Raw genomic sequence first — 13,168 nt, forward strand, 5'->3', positions numbered from 1 at the left:
CTTCAGGTACTGGAAGACTACTATAAAGTCTCATCAGAGTCACCTTTTCTGCAGGCTGAGCAACTCCAGCTCTCCCAGCCTGTAACTTGGCCCTGTTGAACCTCATGAGGTTTACCTGGGCCTGCTTCTCCAGCTTGTCCAGGTCCCTCTGGATGACATTTCATGCCTCTAGTATATTGACTGCACCACTCAGCTTGGTGTTGCCTGCAAACTTGCTGTGGGTGCACTCAATCCCATTGTGTCATTGATTAAGATACTAAATAGCACTGGTTCCATTATGGACCCTTGAGGGACACCACTTGTCACACGTCTCCATCTGTTTATTTGTGAAGTGTACTTATTAGCTGTATCTTCAGCTTTGTTTAATTTCCAAACTCAGCTGTTGCTGTATGAAAACCATTTGTGGGACTGTCTGCAAGCCATAGCTTCCCTTTGAGTTAATTTTTCATTTCCTAATTTTATTAGTGTTCAAAACCAGTCTACTGTTCTTTTGTCTGAATTTGAGTGCACACAAGATTACAGACCTCATCCTGGCCATTCTAAATGAGATCAAATATCAGAAATCCTGATGTAGAGCAACAAGCTGCATTGTCAACAAAATTAATCAAAAAATGCTTAAAGGTATATCATGCAAATTCTCATGTTTCATGCAAATTCTTATGTTTTCTCCTGCTAGTCGCACAGCAAATCATGTGTCACAAAATCTGTGTGAAAATTCAAAGCCATATTAAAAACGCATCACGTGTCCTTGGCAGTTTGATGACTGTACTCCTGTGTACATCTGGAAGTATCACACTGTCCAGCTCTGGTACAGTCATCGGAGTGTTGCCCAAGCACCTTTCCCGAATCCTCCCTGTGTCAAGGTCCTTTTGCTTATTTATCTCTTTGAATTTTCGTGCAGAGATGCAGTCCCTGGTGGCACCTTTCTCTGTTATCCTCGGAGCACAGTGAAGCTCTGGGGAGAGCTCCAGCCTGTACTTACGATACTCAGCCACCGGGTGGCAAGTCTGGTCCTAATACAGCCCACCCCACAGGCGGGCGGGGAGGAACTAAGGACCTCTTTTTTACATAGGCACGTAAGAGAGGAGCGAACGTGGGATATTCCACCTGTATGCACCACGTGAAAGTGTTAACTGTCTTTAAGGTATGATCCCACCACACAAAGCCACACTGTGTTAATCTGTAAGCAAGTAGTAAAGTGATCTAACATCAGAGTTGTCTGGGCTAATTGTGCACCTCAGAGGACTAGACTGATGTCTAAAACTCCAGTACTACACCACTGCATGCTGTTTAAACATCTTTAGTGGCAAAACCCCTGTGTAATGTCTAGCTTCATAGAATGTGAAATTTAAAACATAATGAGTGTTTTCTGATTATTTGCTCCTTGGCTTCCTAGGGTTTCTGCTTCCCTAAGAGGGAAGAGCTGTTTTGTGTGTGATCAGAAGTTACAACAAGCCAATAATCACTAGGTTACTAAAGATAAGATCCGGAGGAAGCAGGGCTTGCAGGTACACACATAAGCAGTAGGGAAAGATGGTATTCCAAAATGAAGGAGGAGTTTGGTTCTTGGTTCAGAATTCTGGGATGCACTGGACACACACATCACAGAATTCTGAACACATCTAAACCAAGAGCATGGGTATGCGAGTTGGAGCGGCACCAGTCTTACCACTACGATGGTGTGGTTCCTGGTGGGGACACCTACCTTTGGAGATGGCAGCTGACCAGCTCTGCTATCTCTGCATCTCAGAGCTCTGCTGGCCAGGGGGATAGGATGAGTATAGCCCGCCCCTTGATTAATAGAGCTACTTGGGATTGCTTCTCATGTCTTATTCAGCGCTGTAGCTTCTCCCTATGGCTGTAGCAGGTGAGCCATAGATATTGTGTATACACCTTTCTCGTGATGGTTTTAGTGTTTAAGCTATAATAAAGTATTGAAAGTGTACCCAGAGGGGGCTACCCATGTGTGAGAGCGTTTCCTGGTCCCAAAGAACTCACTGGAACACAATTTTGGCAATAAGGGTGAGGGCCTGGGAATTTAACTGCAGGGTGCATAGCTAATGAGGTTGCACTGCAGATAGTTGTTGATTTCTGAAATTGAACTGAGCTTGTCAGCAGAGTAAGAGTACACTGGGAGAAGATATATAGGACCTATAGTTGTGGACCTATTTAGGAGACAGTTAATCGAGTAATGCTGAAGCATCTTTTTATGGGCAGTGCTGCAGGCCGCAATTCTGGTAAGAGAACTAAAGCACCCCTGATTGTGCACCTTGCCTCGGGGCAGGAACCTTGGAATACTTTGTGGGATAAATGGGAAGAATGCACTAAGGTACACCCAGAGCCGTGGGGACAAATGACCCCCATGGATGTAGCTAAATAATGGGAGCAGTTTGTTCAAAATACAGCAAATAAGAGCTCAGTATGGCTGTAGCATGCAAGATGGATGGGAAGGGCTCTTCTTGTTGCATTCAAAATCACTGTAGGGATATTACAGGATGAGTGGGACAAAAATCAGTGTCCCAGGTTGAGAATTATAAGGTTAAAAAAATCTTCTGGGAACTAGAAGATTGTTATTCAGTCCCATAACTCTGCTACCTCTTTATAAACTCACAACAAGGTCAGCTCACTCTCCTTTCCTCCTCCTCCTGCCCTGTGTCTGGCGTGAGCCACTTTATCAGGAAGAACATGTAAGCAGTAGGCCTGTTTTGGGGCCTCCAGAGGCTTGTTTTGACCTCTTGGATGGCAGAGGCACTAAGAGGTGGGGGAGGATTGGAGCACTACGGGGTGTAGATTTATGTTTTTTCGGGTTGGGGAAAATTCAGGGGGGTTTGCCAGGGATGCAGTACTTGCTTTATAACGTCTATCTCTGTATTTCTCTCCAAATATAATTCTGTGGTTTTTCTCCAATTTCATTTGAGAGCTTAATTTCTATCGGCTATCTTTAAAAACCGCAACAGTCAGCAACTACAAGAGCAGTTGCAATCCATTCAGGCTGCTCAGCTGACTCAAAGGCAGGCTTTATTAGACATAGCAAAGACAAAAGAGCAGCTGGAGGAAAAATGTATTAAATTGGCTGATAAATATACTGTATGGGCAGTGAGACGCGGACAGAAGTCAAGCAACAGTGATAGGGGTGCACAGGCCAGAGCTGTCATCACTTCACCAGACTGAGATCCTGAAACGTGGGATGGTAACATTTGGAGTTCTGATGCAGCCTCCACCTCTGATGATTGAGTATAGCCTGCCCCTTGATTAATAGAGCTACTTGGGTTTGCTTCTCATGTCTTTCAGCGCTGTAGCTTCTCCCTATGGCTGTAGCAGGTGAGCCGTAGATATTGTGTATACACCTTTCTCGTGATGGTTTTAGTGTTTAAGCTATAATAAAGTATTGAAAGTGTACCCAGAGGGGGGTACCCATGCGTGAGAGTGTTCCCTGGTCCCGAAGAACTCACTGGAACACCTTTGGACACTGGGACAAGCCAGGAGGTGAGATGCTTGTATCTGAGGCACTACAATCTTTTTTGTCCTGTGCATTGATGACAGCGTGTTGCTAAATCCTGGTGTGCATCAGAACCTCCTACTGACCTCAGGTGACAGTGAAAGGCCTTGACCATCCTCCAATGAAAGTTGAGATCTATCACATTTTATAAACTCAGACCTGAGGTGTAACATTCACTAGAAATTACCATGTTCTTAGTTGTGTAATGTGGAACCATTAAGGCACAGCTGTACAGCTCCCTGCAATGTGGGAGTCAGTCTCTCTCCCTAGTATCAGAACAATAGGAAATGGCCTGAAATTGAGCCAGGGGAGATTTAGATTGGATGTTAGGAAAAATTTCTTCACTGAAAGAGTGGTCAAGCATTGGAATAGGCTGCCCACAGGTGGTGGAGTCACCATCCCTGGAAGGTGTTCAAGAAACATGTGGGCATGGCACTTCAGGACATGGTTTAATGATGGTGTTAGGTTGACAGTTGGATTCAATGATCTGAGAGGTCTTTTTCAACCAAATCCATGATGATAGCTGATCAGCTGTGTTAGTCCTGATTGTTGGATTGTATGAGAGAAGACTCTCCTGCATCACCAAGATGAAGAACACCATTCAAGAAGTGAAGCCTGCAAGCTGGCTACTCCCAACCTGTTTATTCCTTAGATAAAACCAACATTGTAATATTTGTAAATTGTTTTTGTGTAATTACCTGATTTCCCTCATAGACTCATTTCTATGTATACATATGCCTTTAAATTCTGTCCTCATCACCCCATAAAATTAAAAACAAGGTAAAACAGTTTTCAAAGTAGCATTGCATTTGTGCTAAGATGCAAAGAAAGTCACTTTAAGACTGCATGTCAGCACCAGAACTCGTGAGAGGAAAACAAATGTATCATATTAAGTCAACAACCACAGATCATTGAAGCCTAGTTATCATTTGTCTGGAAGAAAACCTGTGTTCATCTTTAAATCACTGGGTGCATTTCACATCCTTCATTGATTCTTGGCTTTATACAAGGACATTTCTGATGGTTTCATGGCAGCAGCTGATCCTGTTTACTCCTGTGTAACTTCCACAAAACAAGGAAACTTAACTTCTACCAGAAACTAGACAGCAAGCATGCTAGGTTTTATTTTGACCTCCAGTTACGCAATGAACAGAAGCTATGTGACCACTTCTGTTTCAAGTACAGTAAGCAGCTGTCATTAGCTAATGTCCTTTGTGAAAATAATGCTCTAGATCACCACAAATTGAAAGTGACCCCCAATTATATTCTTTCATCACATCCATGTTTTCCTCATTCTGCTTTGTGTTAAAATATGGTGTTTGTTTTCAGTAAACATCCCCTCATGGTTTTATAACAAGCTACCCACCATCCTTCTATGATATGCAAATATTTCTAATGCAGTCTCTAGCTCAGAATAATAAAAAAACACTGTTGGCAACATCTATGGATTTTACACCCATGTAGAATGAAAAGGTGTTTCTCTTGAAAAACACCTAGAAATTATGACTGGACTGCATATATTATATAATTTTTTATTATGATTTTCTGTGACAAAATTACTTTTTAATTTGTAAATTGTTAACATCACAAAAGTCTTGACAGATTACAGAGCAAAACTTCCTGTCTGATTTTGTGATTTTTTCCTGTCTCCAATCTACTGAAACTGCATTAACATACATTTAGATTTTACAAATAACACAGTTCTAAATCCCCAAGTTGTTACAACACTTAAACTTACAATACACATTTTAAATATTAAATCTAAGTAATGTTAAAGGACCACTGTCAAAACACTCATGACTAAAACTTAGTAATTCTTAACAAAAATAGTCAGAGTCAGTTCTTTGCACTGCAGAGGTTATATTTGCCTCATAGTGTTTTTTTTTAATACAAAAATAACTTTGAGACTCTCAAAAACTACTTTCAACTAGATTATAGCAGCAGTGTTAACACACTCCACTTTGGACTGTGTTAATGTAACACTTCCTTCTGAGCTAGGAAATTATCCCCTACATTTCTGTCAAAAACTCCAGGCAACTGCTATTACCTACATGTACTTCATGGAATTAAGTGTGGCTTAATGGGGCATTTTGACAATAATCCTGACATTTAAGGATCTTATGGCTGTTACCAAGCACAGATTTAAATACAAATGATGGAGGATATCTTTCTCTTTCAATGGCCATGCCTGTAAGCCTTCTCTTAGGTTTTACAAAACAGTCTAACCTGGTTACATGGCTTCTAATATTGTATATTGTGGTATAACACAAAGTGCTAATTCAACATGTTCTGACTCTCCTAATGAATAATGGAGCAACTGGCACACATATTGGCAGGCTTTGAGACTGAAGAGGCATGAAGTCATCACCAGTGCTCCTACAGCCTTCACAGAAGCAAGGGGTAAGATTACTGCTGGTATTACACCATAGACAGCTAACTTGGAGAAATTCAGATTGGGTAACCTGTGACACCATCGTTTTATCAGGGTAGCTGTTGTAAGGTCCAGTACTAGGCATTTTGACTTTCCCGCTTGCTACCTCAGATCTGTGATTACCCACTGTGAAGCCCTGGCTATCCAGAACAGTATCTGGACTGCTATGTAAATAGCAGCATGCATCAGCTGTCACATCAACCTCCATTTCTTCTCTGGCCAAGATAAAAAGCTCCTAGGTTTGCTCATGACAGAATTCTACCCGTTAATTAAACATTCCTCATGTAATGCACTGATATACTTGGATTCCTCCAAAAAAGAGACTATGAACTGAGTAGTAAAAGGTCTTTCAAGTGCTGCATGTGTCCTGACCACTCATTGTTTTGCTAGAGCTTGGAGATAGGCACTGCTAACAGGAACTAGGCACGTCACAACCTATCATTACAAATCCTGGTGAAGGATATATTCAAACAGTAAAGGCAGGAGTGCTGTGGTTGTGAAAGGAGAAAAGCATTATATATGATACTCCCTTTCATAATTTTCAGATGAGATGTTTTTATTTTACAATTGGTTTGTTCACTTGAATTTACAGCTCTTAGGAAGGCTATCAGTTTCCACTCCCCAATGCCTCAGAGCCCAAACCCTGAGCTCCCTTTCTATTGAGTATAATGAATGGGGAGAAAGAAGCTTCCCCATAAGTCAAATCCAAATAAATAATATTAAACTTCACTAAAATATGGGAAAAGCACACTCTTTTTAGGAAAGTACTTATGTCTACATACAAAAATAAGATCAGTGTCCTTTTAAAAAAGTTTGATACAGAGACTGTTAGCATAATTACACAAACTCTGACCATTTAGACAGCTTTTAAATACCACACATTCAATTTTCATAAGCAAGGTACAATGTCATTTTGCATTTCTCAGTGTATTCAGCATTTTTTTTCCAGAGCAGACCTGAATGCAATGCACTTCTCATAAAAAAAAAAACCATATGCAGCAAACACTTCATAAGCACACAGTAAACAGCTCAAGTTACACTCACTTGTGGTAACAAGTGTACCAGCTGTTAACTCAGCACCTGCAGCATGGTAAGAAATGTTAAAGCCTCCATCCTTCCCCCACCACAGAGCTTTAAAACCAAGTCACAACCCAGTCACATAAAAATACTCTTAAATATAAAATCTTTAAGCTTGTGACAGTCAAATTCCTTCAGATTTACAGAACAACAAATTTTGTGAATTTTTTTTATGAGCTCACCAGGAAAAAAAAAACCAACACATCAAGCAAGAGCTGAATCCATTCTCTACAAACTGATCTAGCACACTAATTAGTTCACAAAGGCTCTAGTTCCTAACTCACATGCCTACAAGAAAAACAGTTCCCTAGCTGATGGCCTGAGTTCATTCTTTCTCTTCTGTCACAGAGCAAGCAAAAGTCTCAGTCCATCTGCTACTGGATCTGCATGAAAAGCTTTTTGTTAAGCTGATGTGTCTACACTTTCCAGCTTGGAAGTTTGGTCTATAGCATTTCCATACATTAGTGAATTCCAAGGAGAACTAACAGCTCCTTTGCAAAGACATATAGAACAATGGGTACAGCAGACACCAAGAAGCAGGTGAGAAAGGCTACAATATGGCCCTTGTTTCTTACTGCCTGGAGTCCTGCATGGGTGTTGCTCATGCTTTGACCTAACAGTTCTGCTCCCAACACACACCACATCTTAGAATGAGCTGTGTCAGGCCAAAACCTGAGCAGGAGTTGAGTGAATGGTCACAAACACAGTGCTACATCAACAAGGTTTCAGGTGGGAATGCAAAACCTCTGCCTTTTGGCACATACATATCCATCAGATTCATAAAAAAAATAAACCAAATATATTTTGATCACAATACATGTGCAAACATGCCCTGGAAAAATAGGGAAAAAAATGGTAGCTTTGGCTAAGGCTTATGCACTTTTTTATAAAAACAGGAATAAAGTAGGCAGAAATAGGATTTTTGCAGATCATCTGTACCAATTTGCTGGGTGCAAAGGCACCTTTGCTTTTATCAACACTTCCACAAGCCTTTTGGTTTTGAGCAGGAAACAGATCATACCAAATGCACTAAGAAGTGAATCCAGAATTTGTAACACGAAGTACCATGCTTGCAATGGATCTCATGGCACAAGTAGAAACCTTGTGGCAGATTCCAGCTTGTGAAATGTAGTTGGATGCTAACCGATACAGCCTTTCTGCCCCAAACATGTTAAAGTGCCCAGGCAATACCTTCTCCACCAGACCTCTGTCCACCAACTCCATGAGGCGCTGGCAGCTTGCAACATAGTCACTTATTCTGCTGTACGGAAGCCAGTCAATCATGGATCCATCGTACACCACATCCCCACTGAACAGAATCTTCCGGTCTCTGTCATGTAGGCAAATGCTGCCTCTTGAATGACCTGGCATGTGCATTACAGTAAGCTGTCTGTCTCCAAGGCTGATCACATCCCCTGCAAGCAAACATGCGACAAGAGAATATTTGTCATGTATATTAGACACAAAGAGAACGACCTATCCATATGGTTAGGCATTTGTATGTGTTGTATATCCACAGTAATGGGAGTGGGACATTTATCTTCTTGGTGAGAGCCAAAGAAGTATCTGAAAAATGTGCTTGGGAAAAGAGTGTTTTGCAAAGATAGTAACAGTCAAGACTGGCTTGGGGTATGTTAACTGCATCTGCTGCCACACAATGTGAAATGTGATAGAAAAAATAAAATGGGAACCAAACAGATCACATCTCAGCAGGGTCTCATTTAAAAGTTTAAAAATTAAGTATTTAATTTTGTTTTCCATTTTGCTATCACTTAATTGAGCTATAATTGCCCTTCTGTTACTTTTGAATGGCAAAAGGACAGAATATAAATTGCTGGAGGACAGCTACAACTGTCTGCTATGCACTTTCTTCATCTCATTCAACAGGGTATATAAAAATACAGCTCTTCAACATTTTAACTGTGAATGCTTTCCTTTGTAATAGTCACTGAACTAGTACTTCCTGCAGAAAGTCAGTGTAGCAATAGAGAACAGGGCAAATAAGTCTGCTCTTGATTTTAAATTGTAATGCCAGATGAATTATAAATGTGCAAAATCCGTATTAATTTGCAGGTGGTAAATATGCAAACATTATGGCTGTCTAGGCATAGTAGACCAACATCTAAGCAACCCCTCCAGAAGCAACTGCTTAACAAGTAATATCCAGTACACCATTGTAAAATGATCCTCCAGACTGTAATGTACATTTCAAGTTCTAAAGACCATGACAGAAGTTACCAAATCTCTACAGTATTAAAAATCTGACAGTTATAAATCTGTCTTACACCAGAGACAGGCATGCTATTTATTCAAGACTCAGGAAACCTAAAAGTACTTAACTCTTGAACAGCAGATCTTTTGTGACAGGAACTTTGGTATTCAACTGCAGTAATTGCTAAAAATGCCAGGACAGCATTTGGAAGTCACTGAAGATCTGACTGTGCAGTTCTCAGCAGGGGCATGAATTCCTATGTTTGCAGAAACAGCTAGTCTCAAAATGATCAGTCAGAACTTTTAGCCAAATTCCCCTTCAGGGAAATGCTGGGAAGCCTTGCAAGGAGAAAGAAACAGTCTTGACTGTGCAGAAGACTGTACAAAACGTCTGTGTTGGTGAATTAAACCACAGTGGAGATGGTGAAGTTAATGGATGAAAGTGTTCCCATGGGTTTCAAACTGCTCCTGGCATTGAAAAGAATACAAATAAATGGAATATGGCATCCAAAATTTAAAGAAGTTTACTGAATTTAAGAAAAATTCTCCTGTAGCTGAAGGGACAGCTGAAGGAAACTCTCAGTCTTAGAAGATATAAATGACAATGAAAACATTAAAATGTAAGATACAATGCAGGTAAATGCACTTTTAGAAGTAACAGCCAAAACTAAAGAAGCTTGGATGCTAAGATTAAGGTAATGCAAAAACTGCACAAATCAAAGAGGTAATCATAAAATCATAGAACCTCAGAATGCTTTATGATAGAAAAGATTTTAAAGCTCATCTAGTCTAAGTCCCCTTCAATGACCATAAATCTTCAACTACAGCATGTTGCTCAGAGCCCTGAAATGACCTCAGCTACAAGGATGGGACTTCTACCACCTCTCTGGGCAACCTGGAACAGGTTTTCATCACCCTCAGTGTAAAAGATTTCTTCCTTCTATCTAGTCTGAATGTCCCTCTTAATTTCAAACCATCACCCCTGTCCTGTCAAAACAGGCCCTGACAAAATTTCTGTCCCATATCTTTCTGATCAGCCCTTTTAACTCCTGAAATGCCACAAGAAGGTCTTCTTGGAGCCCTCTTTTCGCCAGGCTGAACAACCCCAACACTCACAGCAAAGGAGTTCAACCCTAGCGCTGCAGGTGGGGTGTCAGCAGAGTGGAGCAGAAGGGCAGAATCCTTCTTTCACCTGCTGTCCACAGTGCTGGGAATCAGTCTGGGACACAGCTTCTGGGCTGTGACAGCACATTGCCAGGTCATATCCAGATTTTCATCCACTAGCACACCCAAGTCCTTCTCTGCAGGGCTGCCCTCCAGCCCTTCATTCCTCAGTCTATATTGCTACTGAGTGATGTACAAGTAAAAGCTGTGACTTTCGACAGTAAGAGAATGCAGTCCCTGCTGCATTCTGTACTCTAAGCAGTCCCAGATACCCTTACCCTACAGCAATGACACGTGGACTAAGATGACATGTGACTTCCACGCAGTATGCCTCAATGAATGCTGCTTTAGAGGCTTTGATGTTACTTTGACAGCAAGTGTGTTTTGATCTTCCACAACATCATTTTTTAATAACTCCTTCCTTTTAAAGAAAAAAAAACACTTCAACTACTGTTGCTTGTCACACTGTATTTTCTCTGAAGCCATCAGCATGTTCAGTTCTGATTTTCCAAGTATCTGTGTAGAATGACCTTATACAGCCAAAGAGACAAAGTTCTCTGCAAAAAGTGTAATCTCTGTATAAGACAGTTATCTTTTAAATTCTGCTTCGTAATACTAAACAGAGAGCTATCTGTACCCAAAATAACACAGTTGTCCTCATGTGTGAGATAGTAAACAGAATTTATCTGTAATGAGCCACTTTTGTAAATGTTATATTTATGCAAATTCTCTAACCCAAAATCCTTGTTCTTCACAGCACATTATTTCAACCAATTGCTCTGCTCTTTAACCTGCTATGCCTTTACAGTTTATATATAACTAGAGTCACCACATGCCAGAATTGACTGACATGGGGACATACAGTTAGAAGCCTAAGGCTAAACCTGGGGTGCTTATTTAGCCAGTCACTCAAATAATTGTTGAGTGATTCTCCCTCTATGGAAAAAAAACCAACTTGTACCACTGGGCAAAGGCATGACATAAGCACAGGGTATTGTTTCTCAGTTCCTGTCAATATCTTCGTAACTGACAGGAACAAAAATTTAACCCACTACTTTTAACCCACCAGAAGAAGGGGTTATGTCTTCAAAGTGAAAAAAGGTAGATTTAGGTTAGATATCAGGAAGTTCTTCACAGTGAGGATGGTACAACACTTCAACAAGTTACCCAGAGAAGTTATAGATGCCCCATTCCTGGAAATGCTTAAGGCCAGGCTCGATGGGTCTTTGACCAACCTGCTCTAATGGAAGGTGTCCCTGCCCATAGCAGAGGGGTTGGAACTACATGATCTTCAAAGTCCCTTCCAACACAAAAAAAAATCTAGGATTCTGTGACAAACATCTTTTCTTTTATTCCAGGTTAAGGACTGAGTAGATGTCTTTAGATTCTGGAAGGTGGGCTGCAGAGACTTAATATAAGTGAAACAACACAATTCAAACTATTATATGAGAAGCTGCATCACAAAGTATGCAAACTGCATCAAGAAAGATCACAGAACTGTTTATGTTGGAAAAGACTTTTAAGATCATTTAGTCCAACTGTAAGCCTAACACAGCCAAGTCCACTACTAAACCATGTCCCTCAGCACCACACGTACAGGGCATCTAAATCCCTCCAGGGATGGAGACTTCACTACTGCCCCGAGTAACCTGCTCCAGGTTTAACAAGCCTTCAGGAGAAGAAACTGCATCTCATGCCCAAACTAAACCTCCCCTGGAGCAACTTGAGACCATTTCCACTTGTTACTTGTGAGAGCACACCAACGCCCACCTCACTCCAACCTTCTCCTCCGGGAGTTGTATAAAACCAGAAGGTCTCCCCTCAGTCTCCTTTTCTCCAGTCTAAATAACCCAAATTCCCTCAGCTGCTACTCACCAGACCTGTCCTCTAGATCCTTCACCAGCTTCGTTACCCTTCTCTGAACACGCTCCAGCACCAAAATGTCCTTCTTGGAGTGGGTCCAAAACTGAACCCAATACTCGCGGTGCAGCCTCACTAGTGCTCAACACAGGGGAACAACTATTACCCTAACCCTGCTGGGCACCCTATTGCTGATCCAGACCAGGATGCTACTAGCTTTCTTGGCAATCTAGACACACACTGTCTCATGTTCAGCTGGCTGTCAAACAGCACCCCCAGGTCCTTTTCTGCCGGGTAGATCCCAGCCACACCGTCTCGAGCCTAGAGCGTTGCAGGGGATTGTAAGCGTCCTCTGTGACCCAGGACTCAAAGTAAGCTCAGCTCAAGACATGAAGGCATACATTAAAATACAAGCAGTCGCGATTCGCGGGCCGCAGGCTGCACTTACCCTCCTGCAGCAGGCGGCTGGGCCTGACGGGCGGGACGCGGAACTGCCGTGCCCGCCAACCGGGCCGCGGTGGCCGGACCACCTCCCGGTCCGACAGCCAGGTGACGGTCTCATAGTTGTCGCCGCTTTGCAGGGCCGCCGCCTCGGCGCTGTGCACCGCCACTTCGTCGAAGTGCTGCAGCCCTCCCGAGTGGTCGAAATGAACGTGGGTGGCCACAGCTAGCAGTGGCCGCGGCTCGTTCCCCTCTGCCGGCTCCAGAAGCCCAGCAGCGCGCAGATAGTCGGGCAGGCTGCGCAACCCCAGTCCCGCGTCGATCACCACGTCCCGCTGCGAGCCTCGCACCAACCATATGTTCGCCCGGTTGCCTGACTCGTAGAAGCGCTCTTGGATCCAGAAGATCCCGTCGCCCAGAGGCTTGTGCGCGAACCACTCCAGCGCAGACATTGCCCCTCTAACACCTCTCGACGCCAAACTCTC

At 42.4% G+C, this 13,168-nt stretch overlaps 1 protein-coding gene across 1 annotated transcript; it reads right to left on the reverse strand.

The window, feature by feature from the left end:
- Positions 1 to 5,017: 5,017 nt before the first annotated feature.
- MBLAC2 (metallo-beta-lactamase domain containing 2) lies at positions 5,018 to 13,168 on the reverse strand. The gene is made up of 2 exons (XM_064140244.1): positions 12,691 to 13,168; positions 5,018 to 8,422 (listed from the first exon to the last, which is right to left on the reverse strand). Exons 1-2 carry the CDS (start codon positions 13,133 to 13,135, stop codon positions 8,037 to 8,039), a joined length of 831 nt encoding a protein of 276 aa, XP_063996314.1. The 5' UTR covers positions 13,136 to 13,168; the 3' UTR covers positions 5,018 to 8,036.

The sequence above is a fragment of the Pogoniulus pusillus genome, chromosome Z, assembly GCF_015220805.1.
Source record: "Pogoniulus pusillus isolate bPogPus1 chromosome Z, bPogPus1.pri, whole genome shotgun sequence".
Lineage (NCBI taxonomy): Eukaryota > Metazoa > Chordata > Aves > Piciformes > Lybiidae > Pogoniulus > Pogoniulus pusillus.